Below are 21199 nucleotides of genomic sequence, written 5' to 3' on the forward strand. Positions count from 1 at the left end.
TTGCATTTCTTCGTCCTTCTTTGTATTGGATATCGAACTCGAAGTCTGATAATTTCAGTTTCCATTTCCAAATTCTCGACGTGGGATCCTTAATAGAATTCATCCATACTAACGATTTGTGGTCTGTTACTATAGTAAATTTCGTACCATACAGGTATGGTCTGAAATGCATCGCGCAGTAGACGATTGCTAGACATTCTTTTTCTATGGTAGAATAGTTTTGTTTTGCGGGGTTTAGTAGTCTAGAGGCATACGCGAATGGCTAGTCCTTCCCAATCGGTTCCTGACTCAATACTCCGCCTATTGCGTATCCTGATGCGTTTGTCGTGAGCTTGAAGGGTTTGGAAAAATCTGGATATTAGTCCGACTCTTGGTGATTCTTGGTCGATACTCCTTGTATTTTCTTTTCTTTTTGGTCTTGAAATTTTTTATCCTCTGCTTGTTTCTTCGCGTGGCTGCAGGATGGGTTTCCCATAGTATTTGATGGTTGTTTCTTTGGTTCTACAGCCAGCATTGCATTCATTCTGTTCCTCGCTGTAGGTACTGGTCTTCTTGTCGCCGCCTGCACTCTTGGGCGATTCGGAGCATGGTTCCTTTGAGGCTCGCCCCGTTCTCCCGAAGGACGTTTCCCGATTGTCCCGATGCATAGGGTACGATTATCCCCAGCGTCTACTTGGGCTTTGAATTTGTAACAATCTTTTACTAAATGCCCAGGTTTTTTGCAATAGTTATAGGTTATCGTATTTTGTCTCGGAGCGTTTGGGTGATTCTGCGATGGCGGTACAAATCTTCGATCCTGGTGGTTGTTCCCGATGTTGTTATTATTGTTCAGGAGACGAGCGTTGTTACGGTTGTAACTGTTCGGGGGTGTCGGACGTTGGTATCGCGTTCTGTTGTTTTCTCGTTTAAATTCTTGTGTTGCTTTCACGGCTTGGCGGTACGCGCCGTCTAGGGATTGGTATCCTGCTACTTTTACTCGCAAACACATCTCATTTGGGAACCCCTTAACAAAATCCTACCTTGTGTCCCAATCTATCGTATCTTGGACATCTTGGGATATCTCGCATCTTTCCCCATCCATTATCGCCAGCCTGAGATCTCTGACGCGGTCCATATAATCTAATATATCTTTTCCCCAGTCGTTGAAACACTGTTGCTAATTTACCTATATATTTGTTAACAGTTTTTCCTGGGCCGATCATATCTTTTAATTTATTCCCGAAATCGTTTAGACTTCCTACCTCGCTGTCTTCTACGGCGAGAAACGCGTGTCCGCGAAGCTTATTCATTAATAATTCTACCAACTGAGGCTCTTGATGCCTTGGAACCATATTTCGCGCTCACTCGCACTCCCTTAAAAATTTGAATACAGACGGTCGGTGTCCGTCGAACACTGGTACCGACTGGATCGCGCCTTTAACTTAATCGGTCAATCTCGTCTCTCGCGGTGTTATCGGCGATAATGCAGGTATCTCGGTTTCGTTTGTTGCCCTACTTGTACGCACGTCTTCTTCTAATTTAGCAAGTCTTAGGTTTATGTCGGTTAACACGCGAAAATTTTCATCCTATGTTTTCAATTTTTCTGACAATGTCAAGAGCGTATTCTCATTCACTGAGTCTCGTGCGGTCGCCATATTTTCTATTTATATTTTGTCGATAACCGTAAGAACTTTAAAAATATGGAGCGTGTCCCACCGCTGGCACCAAAAAATTTTATATTGTTACGTTCTCAATGATTTGAAATCTAGATTCGAAATTTCCGATTGATACGGTAGTTGCTGCCACCAGAAATAGTCTAAGGACTATTTCAAAATATTTTTTTCTTTTCTTTTGTATTGTTATTATTAAGGGTGCTGATGTAACTTGCGGCTAGTAGGAGTTAACGGAATTGGCTCGCCAGAAGCGCAGCGCAATCTCGAGTTAATCTAAGCGTCGCAATCTGTAACAATTCGAATGAAATCTCAGACATGTTTCGCCTACTCGAAGCGCAGTCCTGCCTGAAGGATTCCAAATCGTTGTATTCTCTTGATCTTTATTCAATAACTTATATGCATATGGATAGCGTTAACTAGCGTTGACGTAACTGGCAAATAAGTTCCACGTTTCGGCTAACCTGCTATGTGCAGGAGTACCGGCACGGAGAGGATTAAAGTTGTTGAAATAAATAATCGTTTTCGATATACAAGGTTTATTTGATTCGAATGACTTATATTAATAATATGCTAAAGATTTGTTCGAATATTATCTGAATACAGACTTTATTTCTATGGCGAGTGTGGTACAACCGCAGATTTATCGGAGGGAAGGATATAAAATTAAAGCTCCTACCACGACTGTAGGTGTATGGTGGATCGCTCTTGGATATTTAATTCGTTGGTTGCTGGTATCTTGACAACTTATTTCGGCACAACGGTCGCCGCGATTAACACTTATAAAATTTTTACAAACTCGATTTCGACTAAGACCAACTGGTTGATTAGTAATTGGCAATTGATCGACGGGTTGATGGTATAACTCTTCGATTGACAAAATGACAACTCTAAACTCGACTCTGAATGAACTTCTTCAATTATACAATGACTTTAATTATACAAATGTAAAACTTGATTTGATTGTAAAGAAACACGGCAATAGACTGACAGCGTGACGGTGATGGTAAAGATAGTAACTTTGAAGATTAGACACTTGATAAACTTTTAATTGTACAATGTTAAACACGTGATTTGATTGTAAAGAAACACGACGATATACTGACAGCGTGACGGTGACGATAAAGATAGTAACCAACTCGCCTTATGTCACTACGCTTATTTATATCTAAGTCTACCATGGGATAATTGTCACGTGACAGATTGCTCCTATGGGAATCGCAACGCTACAGTCTAAGCTTCCCACCGATCCTATGTGAGAGGATGTTGCTGCTGCTATTATTTATCTTTTGCTGAAGTTTCGTCTGCGATGCTTCTAGAACCTTCTATGCTGATGCTGGTGGGAACGTTCAAGATACCTCCGGCACGTGTAACGACTTGTCCTTGCTGAAGATGCTTCTGGAACCTTCCATGCTGATGTTAGTGGGAGCGTCCAAGATACCTGCGGCACGTGCGACGTCTTATCTTGGCCGCTGTTTCGTCTGTCCGGCTATCTTAATGATGCCATGTCTTAATCTCGTAGTTTCCGACCGACACTACGTGAGCAAATGTCCCCTGACCGTCGCGCAGAATGTCGTGGTGGGCGATCGCGCATGCAGCGCAGTGCGCGCCTGCGGTTGTCCCATTGATCCGCCGATTTCTTTATCGTGCAGCACGCGTTGTTCGTGCTCTTCAATAAAGTCTTCCTCCTCTGAGTATTTGTGTGTGAGCTTCGTTTACTATTGTTGAGGGTGGTGTGAAGTGGATAAGTTTCGCGTACGTTCGTTTTATACGCATTCCGGTTTTCTTGAATTATGAACACTGAGGCGACTATGTCTTTGGCATCTGATCCAGTTGTAGAAGTATGTAATTTTACATTCTGAATTTGTCTTTTGCTCGCTTTTTGGTAGATATTTATTTGTGTCCTCTTCTAGCGCAAGAAGAAGGAGAGGGAGAGAAAATTACGTAAGAGATACGTGAATGGTTCACGAAGACGATACAGATGACTGTGCGAAGATTCGCCTTCCTGAAGAGAAGTCCTGGATGATCATTTGCGTCATCATTCTTCTAGTCAGGGAAGAATTTCCCCTGTTGTACGTTCTTGGTGTATGGACAAGTTTCGCGAAATGTATCCTGACGTTCCATGTGTTGATTTTGATTTTGTTTGACAATAATATTTTGTTTATCTATATATCTACATGTGCATATGTGTGTTAATGCACTTGGGTGTATCCATATTTGTTAATTTGTTAGTTAGTAATGCAATTTTCATATATTTTATACTCCATAGTTGTAAATTTCGTATATTTTATATGTTCCATAGTATATATGTCGGGTTTACATTAGAATTAGGGTTAGGGGCGTGAAACGAATCTTCGTTTGGGTTACACGTTGTCGTTATGCAATAGAGAAGACATTGACTAGTGCAAATACGATTGTTATAGGCCCGGACAAGTAACCGTGGTAGTTAGGTACTCGAGAAACTAATGACAATGTTTCTAGGTTCAATAACGAATCCGCGGACAACGGGACAGTAGTCGTACGCATTCGCAAGAATCTAAGTCGGACGCGTAATATTCACCGGTCGTAAGGGGTTACTCTTTTCATCGATGAGATCGCGAGCGAGAATGCCTTTCCCGTCCCGATGATGCCACAGAGGAAAACTATAATGGGGTGTGTCTAAGGACACGAGATCATCGGATTCGTCGAGAAAAGCCTTCGTCCAGAAAGTAAGGGAAATTGGCGTTGCTGCTAATTGGTCAATCTCCATATCGGTGGTTAGAAAAAGATGCTAGCCGCCCTCGAGGGAAAGTTGCTAGTGGGAGACGCCGCTCGTTGAAAAATAGGTCTCCCCTATTTTCCCGTAGTTGGGACAAAGGCTGTTTGTCTGTTTGAAGGACTTTAGTTGACTAAATCTTAAGATTTATAACGGGCCCTCGAGCTAGCCGAACATGTACTGCGGAGACGCATCGACATCTGGCAATCATTTTACTCGAAGAATAGGGTCTGCGTGTGGCGAGCTACGGGACAGAAACCGTTGGAATGTTTACTGTCGCGTGTCGCCACAAATATTTCTTTTAAGGAGAGCTATAGAATTACTCCATACCTTTGTTAGACTAAGCGTTCATCCCGTAACCGCGGCTACGTTCAGCGACTGACTGTCACCTCGAGCCCAAGCTCATTATCACAACTCTCGAACAATTACAATCGGATTGAATAACTACAATTGTTCAGTTACAGACTCCGGTAAGAACACCGGAGCCTTTGGAATTTTGGATAATCCCGCAACATTGTAACCTAGAGTCTACTATAGCTGTAATTGAACAATTGTAGTTCTTCAATCTACGCGTGACTTTCTAAGACTGACTCTTATGATTTTACTTTTGATCGGATCCGATTACTTTCTTTTGTCATCCCTCAACATCCCCGCCGTCCATGCATTTGCTAGGCGTCCGCGATCGTTGCCACGTGCTCTTTCTTCTAGAACCTTCGGTGGAAGGACCGTTGGGATGTTGATGGTTCATTAGGCACTTCAGCGATATACATTGTCGCCGAGTGCCGCCACATCTTTATCTCTATCGTCAGTCCATCGGATTTGAAGTATGCCGGTCGTGACACGAGCGCGAAGTAACTTTTACATACAATACATACATACAATAAATACATACAATAATTATATACACTAAAATAAATACAAAATAATATTATTCCCACTTCAATTATACGTCATCTACTAAAATAAAGTTACAATTAATTAACAGATAAATAATTAATTCGGTAATAATAAAAGTCACTATATACTAAGGACATTTTCTAGCGGCCATTTTGAAAGTAATGCTGATCAACACGTGCATGTAGTAACTTTTATACGTTGCAAAATAAGTTATATTTTCGATGAAGAAATAAATATTTAATAAGATGATATTACAAATGGAAGATAGTAACGAGGAAAAAATAAATAATAATTAGTACAATATAATACATCATTATTATATGGTAACAGGAATATTAGAAATTAATAGAAATTAACCAGGAGAAACAAACCATAAATTAAAACTTTGCAACTAGTTACAATTAACTATTAAATCATTAACTATTCATGGTTGATGAACTAACGATAAAATAATAAATAATAATTAACATAATATAATACATTATTATATTGTAACAAGAATATTAAGCATTAATAGAACTCAGCCATGAGAAATGAAAAATAAATCAAAATTTTGCAACTAATTGCAATTATCTTTCCTTTTTTTTTTTTAAGGGAAATCCTCGCGGACCGCCTCGATCGGCCTAAATTTGTCTGGAGGATGCGGTAGAACTTATTGTACTAAATCCATAGCCTCCTCCCAGCCATCTACCGCTTTGGCAGTGCTTCCTCCGACTAGATGCTGGCTAGCCGCGTTGTCACCCTGCCTTACAGCCCCGGCGAGTTCTCGCCCGTTCTTCCTTGTCTTGGGGGGTCTGCACGCCGCCCCGCCCATACGGTGGGCAGCAGGTGCACCTAGAGATTCACACAAGGGGCACTTGTGTGTCGAGGAAGAGCAGCCTCTGGCACGGTGGCCGGATTCGCCACACTTGTAACACAGGTGTGACCGATTCACCGTGGGCACGCACGTCGCCCTGACATGTCCAAGCTCCAAACATTTGAAGCACTGCAAGGGCCTCATCCCGATGGCTTCGTCTCTTCCAGTGGACCAGCCCAGGGCGATCATTCTTGCCTGGGAAAGCTTGCACGCTCCGGCCAATGGGCAACGCACCCAGGCCAAGCTAAGGCCGCTTCTGGAGGTGCTGATCTCCCCGACTTGACCTCCACAATACCACATCCCGCGGCCAGCGCCAGGGCGACCCGCAGCTCTTCCTTATCTACGGACACGTCAAACCCGACCACACGCAGCTCCGCCATCCTGACTGGAGCCGCGACCTCGACCGTGGCCGGGTCCAAGATCTGTGCAAGATGCGTAGCGAGTGTAACGTCAATTTATATCAAAGGCCACAGCGTACCCTCAATTACCCCAGGGATCCACCATAAACTTAAACTTTTAGTTTATTATTTTTGTGTTATCTGTTTATGGATGGTCCTTGAAACAGCCCCTAGGTTGTTATACGTCCTTACTAATTACGAGGAAAGCAGGTAGTTACCTAATGGGAAAACCCCAATACTTGACTAACGAAAAAGCTGATTTTTCCCATAAACAATATTATTAACATGACCTATAACCAATTGGCATCGTGGATCGTTACCCTCACTTTTCCTAACGGAAGGTGCGAACAGCGAATCCGCGTTGTTAATTAAAAAGGGCACACCCACACCGAGCTTTTCTCCGTAATGAGACGAGAACACCTAGGGGAGAAATAGACAAAACCATCGGACAGTGAGCATCTCTCCAATCTGTGTAAACTTGTGCTGTGAAATAAAGACAATAGTTGTGGTACGACTCAGCTATTTTTATTTCATCAACCAACCCCTAAGTTTACGTGACACCAGCGTCTGTAGAAGAAGTAGCTGACTTGACCCTCCTGAGGCCTTAGGAGAAGTAAGGTACGGTGACGATGCTATGTCGGAGGAAAGCTAGCGATGGGTGTGTCTAGCGCACGGGACCATCGGATTTGTTCATGCCATTTTAGATACACCACTGCAATTCTTGCGAATAGTTTTAATAATTTTTCTTATATGTAAAGGATAGAAAAAAAGTAAGTGTAAAAACCATTATAATGCAATAACATCATTGGACCGATGGCGATTTGTAAAAACAAGTCCGTGGAAAGTTTGTTTGCATCTTAAAATTCAAGATCAAATTTTTCTATCGCATCGTATAGTACCCATCATAGGGAACAAAAGTTTTAAAGCAACTATAGATCGTAACGCAACCATTCTCTTAGGACAGAGTGTTACAGTTTTATTAATGCTATACAGGTTGGCTGCAGATGTAAAAAGTTTTTGAGAGCTGATTCTTGGAGCCAAAATAAGATGAAACGCGAGTGAACCACTTTACACGAACGAAAGTAGATCACCCTAAACAGCGGGATGCACGTACATATATGAGATTAATTTTACATGAATATAGAAAACCGATTCATTACTCGCCTTTTCCATCATTTAACTTAATCGTCACGTTTCATAGCACAAGAGCTACAAAGCAGTAATCAGAGGTCTACACCCTAAAACAAATACAAACAAAATATGCGAGGAATTGGCCAAGATCGGACACCAGGTAAGAACGAACAACAACATAACCAGATTTGACACTAAGCAACCACTACCCCTATTCATAATAGATCTAGAACCGAAAAGCAACAACAAAGAGATATTTGAAATTAAAAAAATCTCAAACACAATATTCACAGTCGAGCCACCTAGACACAAAAAAGACATACCACAATGCATGCGGTGTCAACAATACGGACACACAAAAAACTACTGCAACAGAAACCCGGTGTGCGTCAAATGCGCAGGGAAGCACCTAACAGTGAACTGCTCACACTCGGGAAAAATAAACGACGTAAAATGTCACAATTGCGGTGGAAATCACCCAGCCAGCTACAAAGGCTGCGTAGTCAGAAAACAACTACAAAGCAAACTTTTCCCGCCGATTCGAAACAGGACACACAACAATCTCCACACGCAAGAGGACAACGCGAAATCTATGCCAACACCAAATACACAGTACGTAATGAACAATAACCACACCAACACCAACACCGTTAGAAACCGAAGCTAAGCGCAAGTAGTCAACCGGTCGTCATCCTCAGATAATCAAGAACAGAACAACCACAGCAACGACGCTACAGAAATCAAAGAGCTAATAAAACATTCCATAAAAAACACCGAAATACTCACAAAAATGATAAGCGACCAACACGAACTCCTCAGACAGCAAACACAGCAGATAACAGTCATGTTACAATTAGTTACTAACATGATGAGCAAAAAATAAAAATGGACACGCTTAAAATAGCAGCCTGGAACTCTAACGGCCTACAACAAAGGGCCCTAGAAACTAAAACATTCCTGCACAGCAATAACATCGATATACTACTCGTCTCAGAAACACACCTCACAATAAAAAGCTACATAAAAATACCACACTACACCATGTACGACACCAAGCATCCCTCAGGGAAAGCACACGGAGGGACGGCAGTAGTAATAAAAAACGACATTAAACATCACCTACACAGCCAGGTCAGTACGGAACATATACAAGCAACCACCGTTACCGTACAGACTAACACCAACAAACTGCAGTTGTCAGCAGTATACGCACCGCCGCGACACAAAATCACGACGCAAATGTGGGAAGACTACTTCCGACACTTAGGTGACAAGTATGTCGGAGATGAAAGAACACCGGAGTTTTTGGAATTTCGGATAATCCCGCAACATTGTAACCTAGAGTCTACTATAGCTGTAATTGAACAATTGTAGTTATTCAATCCGATTGTAATTGTTCGAGAGTTGTGATAATGAGCTTGGGCTCGAGGTGACAGTCAGTCGCCGAACGTAGCCGCGGTTACGGGATGAACGCTTAGTCTAACAAAGGTATGGAGTAATTCTATAGCTCTCCTTAAAAGAAATATTCGTGGCGACACGCGACAGTAAACATTCCAACGGTTTCTGTCCCGTGGCTCGCCACACGCAGACCCTATTCTTCGAGTAAAATGATTGCCAGATGTCGATGCGTCTCCGCAGTACATGTTCGGCTAGCTCGAGGGCCCGTTATAAATCTTAAGATTTAGTCAACTAAAGTCCTTCAAACAGACAAACAGTCTTTGTCCCAACTACGGGAAAATAGGGGAGACCTATTTTTCAACGAGCGGCGTCTCCCACTAGCAACTTTCCCTCGAGGGCGGCTAGCATCTTTTTCTAACCACCGATATGGAGATTGACCAATTAGCAACAACGTCAATTTCCCTTACTTTCTGAACGAAGGCTTTTCTCGACGAATCCGATGATCTCGTATCCTTAGACACACCCCATTATAGTTTTTCTCTGTGGCATCATCGGGACGGGAAAGGCATTCTCGCTCGCGATCTCATTGATGAAAGGAGTAACTCTTTACGACCAGTGAATATTACGCGTCCGACTTAGATTTTGTGAGTACGTTCATCTATCATCCCGTCGACCGCGGATTCGTTATTGAACCTAGGATCATTGTCATTAGTTTCTCGAGTACCTAACTACCACGGTTACTTGTCCGGTTCTATAATAATCGTATTTGCACTAGTCAATGTCTTCTCTATTGCATAACGACAACGTGTAACCCAAACGAAGATTCGTTTCACGTCCCTAACCCTAATTCGAATGTAAACCCGACAAGTATATTGCAGCGGGAGACAATAACTTAAAGCACACACTATGGGGATCAAGAATCACCACACCTCGAGGCAGAACCTTGGAAAAATACGTCAGAAATTATAACCTCAACATATTATCCACAGGAAGACCGACATACTGGCCGACAGACCTGAGCAAAATACCTGACCTGCTAGACTTTGCAGTTACAAAGGGACTAAACGTAAATAAACTAAACATAGCACCCAGCCTCGAGATTAGCTCCGACCATACGCCCATAATAATTACATACAGAAACAAATCAATACTTTACAGCAGCACAGAGAAGCTATGCAATAAAGCCACCAAATGGCAAACATTCAAAGAAATAATAGAGAGCAAAATCAGCTGCAACATCCCACTGAAAACACCTGAACATATCGATCAAGCAGTAACAACACTCACAGAAACTATCCAAGAAGCAGCAAGGGCAACCACTATACCTGAAACAACCAACAGACAAACAAAAACAGTTCCACTAGACATCCTCGAAAAAATTAGAAAAAAAAGAAAAGCGAAAGCAAAATGGCAAAAACACAGAACAAAAGAAAACAAAAAGCACCTAAACAAACTCACAAAAGAAACAAAAAACAAAATAAAAGAGCTCAACAACAACGAGTTCACAAAGTTCATCGAGTCACTATCTGCTCACGAGTACTACAACTACTCCGTATGGAAAGCCACAAAAAGAATAAAGAAGACAACAAAAACGGTACCAGCAATCAGAAGAGCAGACAACACATGGGCAAGAAGCAACGAAGAGCAAGCTGAAGAATTTTCCAACCACCTATGTAACACATTCACCCCACACAACATCAACAACAGCAACCACAATAGTCATACGGACGAGGACGCGCTAACTCCTAGTACACCAACTGACAAACACTACACCATACCCAAAGCAACAGCACAAGAAATCAGAAACATAATTGAGAAAACAAAAAACAATAAAACACCAGGAATCGACCTAATTAACGGCAAAATCCTAAAAAACCTTCCGCCAAAAGCGATAAGACAAATCACAATAATAGTAAACGCAATACTAAGAATACAATACTTTCCAAAAGCTTGGAAACTGGCACAAATCACAATGATACCCAAACCAGGCAAGGACCCACACGAAACCAAGTCCTACCAACCAATCTCACTACTTCCGGTGTTCTCCAAGATACTAGAGAAAATAATCTACGACCGGATAAAACCAATAATAGAGAAGAACCAGTTAATACCGGATCACCAATTCGGATTCAGAAACAAACACTCCACAATAGAACAAACGCACAGACTCGTCAACGAAATCCTACAGGCGCTGGAAACAAAACAATACTGTACAGCCCTCTTTATGGACATAGAGAAAGCATTTGACAAAATAAACCACGTAAGCCTACTACAATCAATCAGGAAACAGTTCCCGGGGCAGATATACCAACTAATCAAATCATACCTAAGCAGCAGAAGCTTCATAGTAAAAAACAAAAACACACACTCGGAAGCTAAAGAAATCAAGGCAGGAGTTCCGCAAGGAAGCGTCCTAGGACCAATTTTATACACATTATACACGGCCAACATACCAACAACTAACAACAGCAAAATACTGACATTCGCGGACGTCACAGTTGTACTAGTCAGGCACACTAACCCTGCAGCAGCAGTTACATTACTACAAGAACATATCACAAAAATAGAAAAGTGGCTCCAAGCAAAACAAATTAAAGCAAACCCCGAAAAATGCAAACACATTACATTCACACTGCGAAAACAGATACCACCAAACATCTTTCTTAACGGCACAGACATAATACAAACAAGGCAAGTCAAATACCTAGGACTCCACTTAGATACACGACTCACATAGAAACAGCATATTAAAGCAACAATAGACAAAATACAGATGGCAAGGAGACAAATCGTACTGGCTAACAAGTCGAAAATCCAAACTAAGCATAGAAAACAAACTAAAAATATATAAAATGGTCATAAAACCAATCTGGACGTACGGAATAGCACTATGGGGAACAGCAGCAATGAGCCATATAATCAAAATAGAGGCAACGCAATCGAAAATACTCAGAACAATAGTAAACGCGCCATGGTACGTTAGGAACGAGGACGTTCGGAAAGACCTGGGAATACAAACGGTCAAGGAGGAGATTAACAAAAGTGCAAGAAGGCACGGAGAAAGAATAGCAACGCACCCAAACCGGCTGGCAGCGGAAACGGTCGACACATCAAGCATAAAAAGAAGACTAAAAAGGAAACACCCAACAGATCTCACAAAGGACATAACCTAACAAACACGATGATGGTACCCGCTGGGGGTAGCCACCCACATGTTATATTAGCACACCGCTATAATATTTTACCAAATGTCCTACTGGACAAATTGTAAAATTGTAAAATAAATAAAAAAAAAATAACGTTTCATAGCAGCTACCTTAATATTTGCTTACAAGGATGGACACTTTTTTCTGAAGATAATTTCGCACATTGTTAGCGCCATTGCGTAAATTTGCGTCTACTATAACGATATCCTAATTATTTGCGTTATCAGCGCGATATGATTATTGGCTGAATACTTTTTCGTATATGATAAATATCGGTAAATTCTAAATCAAAGTGATAAAGAAACAGATGAATTTCTTGTCGGGAAAAGTGTATCACGTAAATAAATAATTATATTTCGACTTTATACGCAAAGTCGTCGCTATTGCATATTCATTCTTAACACAAAAAGTATTAAACAGTTCTACATGCCAGACCAAAGAATAGTATGGATCACGATATAGCGAAGTCATAACAGTTGGGCAGAAAACTACAAATGTTTCGACAGGACGGCTACTTTACTTATCTTTAGGACAGTGAGGTAGCGGTATCAATCGGCGTTGCCGTGTCCATGTAAATACATGTTCGCTATATCTAGATTACTTATGCAATTGATTCTTGAACTTTGATTATTATGACATCTGTTAATCGTAGTGCATATTGAAGTGGATATACTTTTTATGTTATATAGTTTCATCAATTTTCTCTGCTTCTTCTTTCGTAGAGATAACCGATTTGGCAAATAAGTGGTTGAATTACGTAAATATGTAGTAAATTTACAGAAGTAATATGATATCAAGTTGCTTGAAAGTTGCTCAGAAAATTCTATTAATCTGAACTAAAATGATAAATTGATTGTTAGCTAACTTAATACATTTATCACGAAATCTGAAAAACGGGTGTTTCAAAAATTTAATATGATATTACAATTCTTTTCCGAAATAGTGTTCCGAATAGTGTTTGGGACGAGACACTATGAGAATCGCGTAATGAATATTACAGGTCAGAAGAAAGCGTTTCTTATGTTACATAACATCAATGGTATCAATGTCGCTTGATGTCGTACTTTGAAAGGCACTTCTGCATGAATAATGCTAATGTATGTTAATATTTCAATGATATATGTATGTAAATATGAAGGAAATGTTAATCATCCAATGGAATTATGATATAAACTAGAGGTGGATTAGAACCTAAGTTTTCAATTCTCGAAACTTACGAAACTTACGAAATTTAAAATTCGAAATGATTTTGTTTTGTAAGGAGATTATTTTGCTTTAAGAACTGAGGTCAATCTTTTTGCATAAATCTTTATTAAACAAAACACAGACAAAAACATAACAGTATACTAAAATATCTAATACATATTTTAGTTCAAGAACATTAACATTTGAAAAGTGTTTGAAAAAAGACATTTTTTTGATACGTTTTAAAAATTTGGATACTATGCATTATCATCCCAGAACTTAAAGATGTTAGTAGCGAGCAGAAGGAGTAAATCATCTGTTCACGCTGCGAACGATTTTTTATTTATTTTGTACTTTTTCTTACTTAGGGTTTGAGAATTTTGAATTCTCGAAACTCAAAACTTTAAGCTTTGCAGCGTTTCGAGGCTGTGACGTGTTTCAAGAAACTCTTTCCTAATATAAGACCATACATAGCATGGTTTTCGTTGTAATAAATGAAATATTATGTGCAACCTATACATGGAGATCTATATGCGTGCTCACTAGAAAAGAAATAAGGTCACCGTATCCGGAGACAAAGTCGCGTATACTGATTAACGTAATACATTAACAATAAATACGTCAGTACCCCACTATTTGTATCAATTGCGAAAGTAGACATCTACTCGCTCAGTTTATCGGTTCTAGTAGTACAGAATATCGGTCTTAGTGCTTCGGTTAATTCTAGTCGTAATAAATTATTTAGATCAAGACCATTGTTATTGACTTAATCTGTAACATTGCTGTTCTGAATCACCAAAAATATATTATAATTATCTATTATTACACCCCATGTTGCAATTTTTCCACCTGTAACAGGATAAATATTAATTGATATAAGTCTTCATTAGTAAATCGTTTCTTTTGAAGCTTGCAGATGTCAACTTCCTCTTTTTTAAATTAAGCATGAAAGACGTAATATAGCTAATTATTGAAAATATTTTCACCATAATTCTGTAACTATGCAGAATTATTGTATAGTAGCTACGATAATACGTCCTTGTTGTCTGTTTTATTTCTTGTAATTCATACATGTTTTGCTTCATGTGGCGATATATATCTCAATAAGAGTATCATAGACATCGATTGATCATTTTCATCTATGGAAACGTTCAGACTACGATTGTTATAAAATACAGTATCGCGATATTGGTCTTCGGCATTCTCGGTTGGTCAGCTGTCGATGATATTTTTACACCCATATTAGTATTCACGCGGCAACTGCAGTGTCGTTTAGTTCGTTCGATGGCGGATTTTTATGCATTTTTATATTTTTTGAACATGATTAAAGAAATGGAATTTAAGTAAAAATTGGTTTCATCTAACAAATATTGGAATAAATACTTTACTTTGGTTATTTTCTGTACTTTTGCATATTCTATGAATTTTGCGAATGTTTGTATCATCAAATTTCCGCAATCTACTCATCACAGTACCGCACAAAATTATTCAGTATGTAGAGTAATAATTTGACAATAAAGAATTTACTAAAATCGCATTGTTCAGATAGTATTTGGAATGATTATCCCTTTTTTCTTGGATACTATTAATTGGACGAGCCCAATACTTCCTGTTTACTTTCTTTTTTTTATAGTAGCTCTTTTGTATATAATCTGAATGCATGGAGCTGATTTCATCTATTTTCCTAAAACAGTTTTCGTTAAAAATCATGTTTCATAGACAAGGTATTACTAATAGGAAAATAAATGAACAATACTTTGCGGAATTAATCGGATAGAAGATTAATCAGATCGCATGAGCATCTTATTGATGGGCACGACGTATAAGGTTCAACGTTATCTCGGGTTCGAATCCTAAGTCACTTCAGTTATTTCATCCATAAAACCTTTACTCTAACAATACACTGAATGCCTATACGGTCTACGAACTGTTTTATTTAAACAGACAGACTCGAACAGTAGATAACTATACACACTGCGAAAACAGAATCTTGTTACATATTATTCTGCGAGTTTCTCGAAAACGAGTCATAACTGCAACTACGTATGAATTGTTATTCCAAAAACTTATCGAATTGAGTTCACTTTTTCTATAGATTTTAATTAGAGTTTTACATGTTTCAATAATTTTTCTTTAAAATTGAAAAATTAATTTTGAGCTGAAAATATAAACAAATTATTATTTTATCAATTTTTTAGATAGATGTTTTTTTAACAATATGCGATCATATCCTTTGAAATTTTAGCTACAAAATAATTTCTTTTTTATCATGGAGTTCCTAAAGTCAATATCGAAATGACTGAAGCAATAGAGAAAAATTTTTCATTACTTATCAATCTTTATCATCATTGTTAAATCGTTAGCAATTAGTTTAAGCAAGGTTTCTGATATGGGCACGATTTCGCAGCCATTCTTGAGTTTATGTTTTTATATATATCGTTGCCATATACGACTTGGGTTATGTTTATAGCCAGAAGAACTTTAATTTCTCAAATATCTCGAAATATTAATATATATATAAAAATATTAATATTTTTGAAATTGCATGTTAATATTTTTTTCGTTTAGAATAACACAAGGAGTCAATCGACGCAAAAAAGTTTTAGGATCCCGTTTAAAAGGGAGGTGTAATTGTACTCTGCAATTGCATCGATTTTTCTGAAAAAAATTGTACTGAACAGTAATAGAGATTGATAAACAGTACAAAATTTCCCTATACAATTGGTTCTTACCTGCTATAGAAACAGAGTTATGTTTGGCCAAGTTAGTAGATTCACCTTGTATACGCAACCATCTATATAATGTAATGATTACATAACCATTTAGCTTGTCATGATATTTGATTTATAATGCTTTATGTGTAAACTTTTCTGAAGCTTAGGCATAACAAAGTTTTAATACATTTTTGAAACTTAGAGTTGAAGTACCGTAGAAGTACATTTAGGAGATAAGAAAATACATTTATTATTTTTGTTACTTTTATCCACTGCTTTTGTTTACTCCTTTTGCTTATCAGAAATGCTTTGGCAATATGGAGAATCTAAATAGAGAAAATATAGAAAAAATATGATGTTAGGAATGAACGAAGTGACGATGAATATAGTGCAAATGACGATCAAGAAGATATATTAGAATTTTCCTTAATAAAACCGTTTTTAGAAGAACGATTATAAAAAGCAAATTTGTGATATAAATTATTTTTTTTTATTTATTTATTAAAATTTTTCTGGCGTGGCGCAGTGACATGGCTGATTGTTTATGATAAGTTAATACTTATTATAGATAAGTATAATTTATAAGTAAGTATTATAAATAAGTAAAAATTAGTTAATTTAGATAACTAATTGAATCTAGCGTTTAGGTCTAGTAGGTAGTGCCTTTTCAGCCTGCGAATCTGGTCCGTCGCTTGATTCCAGTCCAGTGATTAGGGGGTTTCGGTGTTTGTTGACTCTTTTGCTATATCTGTCGCTATATTTTGCTATTTCCTCTTTGACTGTGGATATCTTGAGGTCGCGGTGTATTGTTTCATTGGTTACATACCAAGCTGCATCAATTAGGGATCTTAGCATTTTCGATTGGAAGCGTTGAAGTATTTCAATGTTGGAGTTACTTGCTGTTCCCCATAGTTGGATTCCGTAGGTCCAGACAGGTTTTATTATGGTCTTGTAGAGGCTAATTTTGTTCTGTGTGCTTAGGTTGGAGCGTCGGCTACTGAGCCAATAGAATTTCTAGAGTTTGTCCTTGAGTTGCTTTGTTTTGTCTGCGATGTGAGGGTCATGCCCAGGTATTTGACTGAGTCCTTGCTAGGAATTATTGTGTTGTTAATGGTGACCTCGGGGCAGGTTTGTTTTCGCAGCGTGAAGGTTACACGTGTGGATTTTTTTCGTTGATTTTGAAGCCCCATTTATGAAACCACTTTTCCATGGAGTTGAGACATCGCTGGAGAGTGGATGAGGCAATTACCGGGTCTGCGTGGGTAGCTAATAGCACTGTGTCGTCTGCAAATGTCGCTATTGTTATCTCGTTTGATATAGGTAAGTCGGCAGTGTAGATGGAGTACAGTAGGGGTCCGAGGACACTACCTTGAGGTATGCCGGATTCTATTGGGAATGTTGCGGAAGTGGCGTCTAGGCATTTAACCATGAATTGTCTATTGGTTAGGTAGGATTTTAGGATGGAGTAGTAGAGGTCAGGTAGGATCTTTTTAAGCTTGTATAGTAGCCCTTCATGCCATACTTTGTCGAATGCCTGTTGGATGTCTAGGAAAACCGCTGAGCAATATTTTTTCTTTTCGAGTGTTTGGCTGATCGTATGGGTTATGCGGTGGATTTGCTCTACTGTTGAATGTTGTTTTCGGAAGCCGAATTGGTGATCTGGGAGTGTTTTCAAATTCTCTAGGAGTGGAAGGAGTCGATTCGTGAGCACCTTCTCGAATACTTTAGACAGGGTAGGTAAATACTGATTGGGCAATAGGTTTCATATATCGGTTTTCCGGGTTTAGGGATGAGGGTAATCAATGAGATTTTCCAGGCCTTAGGATAGTGTTCAAGGCGAAGGATAGCATTAAAAATCGATGTGATGAGTGCGATCCCTTTTATGGGAAGTTCCTTGATTGCTTTATTGCCTATTAGGTCGTGCCCTGCTGCTTTCTTGGGGTTTAGGCGACTGATTGTTTCTATAGTCTCTGCAGAAATGAAGGGTTCGATAGGAGGGGACATTTGGAAGGGGGTGTGCAAGTATTCAGTAACGTCCGCGGCAGCTTTGGGGGAATGGAGTTTGAATACTTTAGACAAGTATTTAAGCGGATTGGAGGGATTATTTGTGGGGAGCGCGTGAGTTTCCTGGAGGCCTTCCATAGTGAGTAGTTGGAGTCAGCTGTGTGATATAAATTATAACAAACAATTTTATAAGTGATTGTTGCAAATGCTGAATACACCACACCATTATCATCTACATCGACATCAGGATAGTGTAAATGCTAATTTTCTCCGAGAGTAGAGAATAAGAAATAAAATAAAATAACAAATAATTGCAGTAACTATTGCAATGTCATTTATTGAATATAGAAATTACATTTGATTTTGTCATCTCTGAAATAAAGAAATCTTTTTATGCTTTCTTCAATCTAGTGGTCGCCCGTGACTGATTGGCAACCCGTAAAGATTCTTTTGATAAGAATGAAACGTTTGATAATTAATATAGATAGCAAGATAGCGTATTGTAATTTCGTATGGACAGATTTCACTTCGTGTATGAACAAGTGCCTGTATGTTGCAAAAGGAATTCACTTTTAACAATTTCTTTAAATAAGTTTTAAGCATTCTTAAAATAGCCTGTGTAGTTTCGACCAATCGCGGGGAGACGCAATCGCGAGGAGAGACGTCAACGGGAATCGTAAATTCCCGTTGCGATTATAGCAATCGGCACCACGAATTGATGGATCCCCTGATTTCCGTTGAGATAATAGGGGTGATTCAGTTAGTATAACACTGTGATCCACAGAATTATAAATTATATATTTCCAACACTTAAGTTACACTATTGAGTAGGTATAAATCGTAGATAACAACTTGTCGCACGAAGATAAGATAGAGATGCACAGTAGAGCAAGGCTCTTATAATTGAATTTAGTGTATTAGTGGACGTAGCACTATAGTATACTTAGTAGAGGAGATGGATGTTCGACAATACCGAGAACCGACTTAGATAGTTTACGTGAATTACGCTCCTCTAGCGTTGTGCTTAGACTTAACCGTTAGGCGTTAGATTTAAACTTAGTAGTTGACTTGGCCCTCCTGATATCGTAGGAGAAATAAGGTACAGTGACGATGCTGTGTCGTAGGAAAGCTAGTGATGGGTGTGTCTAGCGCACTGGACCATCGGATTTGTTCATGACAGTTTTGGTCAGGAAAGTGAGGGCAGTATACATTGCTTCGGATTGGATAAACGAAGGTTGGTGGACTAGGAAGGGTCGTAGTCGCTCTCGATAGAAAGTTGCTATTAGGATGCATCGTACGTGAGAAACACTAACTTTCCCTTTATCAAGCCGTAGTAGACAATAGTCTTTAGAAATGATTCGGAAAACAGGTGTTTGTTGGGTCTGAAGGACCTTAGCTAGCAAATTACTGGGATTTATGACGGGTCCTTAAGGCTATTGAGGGTACGTCGTAAGGATGAGCGGACATCTGGTGTCCGGCTGGCCCGCGGTGTATGACCTGGTCTAGATAGACGGTCGCCCGACGTAACAGCCTGTCACAAAAAAAAATATTTTTATTTCCGTAAGAAGAAGTTTTCCGGCCTATTTGACACTTTTTCATCCTCAGAAATGATAGAACACGACACTAAACTTTGGTCAGCTATTTGAAAAGCATCCTATATGATAGGATGAAATTTCACACATGATGTCTTGAAGGAAAAGAATTTTCTTTTTTTTTTTTTTTAATTAATTCTTTTCATTCACAACTTGTCCAATTTGGACATTTGGTAGAATTTTTTAACTGTTTGATTATCATGTGGGTGACTACCCCCAGCAGGATACCATCTTCGTGTTTGTTAGGTTGTGTCCTTTGTGAGGTCTGCTGGGTGTCTCCTTTTCAGTCTTCTTTCCATGCTTGAGGTGTTGATCGTTTCCGCAGCTAGCCGGTTTGGGTGTGTTCCTAATCTTTCTTTGTATTTTTCTGCATATCTGCTAATATCCTCTTTGACCGTTGGTATTCCCAGATCCTTCCGTATGTCCTCGTTTCTAACGTACCATGGGACGTTTACTATTGTTGTAAGAATTTTTGCTTGTATTGTCTCTATTTTGTTTATATGGCTCATTGCCGCTACCCCCCCATAGTGGTATTCCGTACGTCCAGATTGGTTTTATGATCGTTTTGTATATTTTTAATTTATTTTCTATGCTTAATTTGGATTTTCGACTTGTTAGCCAATGCATTTGTCTCCTTGTTGTCTGTATTTTGTCTATTATTGATTTAGTATGCTGTTTCCATGTGAGTTGTGTTCCTAGGTGGTCTAGTCCTGGGTATTTGACTTGCCTTGTTTGTGTTATGTGCGTGCCGTTCAGTGGGATGCTTGGTGGTATCTGTTTTCGCAGTGTGAATGTAATGTGGTTGCATTTATCGGGGTTTGCTTTTATTTGTTTAACTTGTAGCCACTTTTCTATTTTTGTGATATGTTCTTGTAGTAATGTGACTGCTGTTACAGGGTTAGTGTGCCTGACTAGTACAACTGTGTCGTCCGCGAATGTCAGTATTTTGCTATTGGTAGTTGTTGGTATGTTAGTCGTGTATAGTGTGTATAGTGTTGGTCCTAAGACGCTTCCTTGTGGAACCTCTGCCTTGATGTCTTTAACTTCAGAGTATGTGTCCTTGATTTTTATTACGGAGGTTCTGCTGCTTAAGTAAGATTTTATTAATTGGTATATTTGCTGCGGGAATTGTTTCCTAATTTTTTGTAGTAGGATTTTTTGTAGTGGTTTATTTTGTCAAATGCTTTCTCTATGCCCATAAAAAAGGCTGCACAGTATTGGTTGTTTTCTAATACTAGTATTATTTCGTTAATGAGCCTATGCATTTGCTCTATCGTGAAGTGTTTGTTTCTGAATCGAAATTGGTGATCTGGTATTAATTTTTGAAGGAAAAGAATGGCGCTGAATTGTATGTATTGACATCAAGGTGTTTGATTTTACGACAGGAAAATTACGGATGTTTTCCAAAAATCTA

The 21199-nt window shown here is 39.0% G+C and overlaps 1 protein-coding gene across 1 annotated transcript; it reads right to left on the reverse strand.

The window, feature by feature from the left end:
• Window positions 1-5953: 5953 nt before the first annotated feature.
• On the reverse strand, window positions 5954-6457 carry LOC117208464. The gene has a single exon (XM_033449665.1). It carries the CDS (start codon window positions 6455-6457, stop codon window positions 5954-5956), a length of 504 nt encoding a protein of 167 aa, XP_033305556.1.
• Between the last annotated feature and the right edge of the window lie 14742 nt (window positions 6458-21199).

Source organism: Bombus bifarius, unplaced genomic scaffold, assembly GCF_011952205.1.
Source record: "Bombus bifarius isolate JDL3187 unplaced genomic scaffold, Bbif_JDL3187 scf7180000008126, whole genome shotgun sequence".
Lineage (NCBI taxonomy): Eukaryota > Metazoa > Arthropoda > Insecta > Hymenoptera > Apidae > Bombus > Bombus bifarius.

Bases quoted from the DNA above. Each gene is read 5' to 3' on its own strand.
- LOC117208464 (XM_033449665.1), bottom strand. From the start codon at position 6,457: ATGTGGTATTGTGGAGGTCAAGTCGGGGAGATCAGCACCTCCAGAAGC.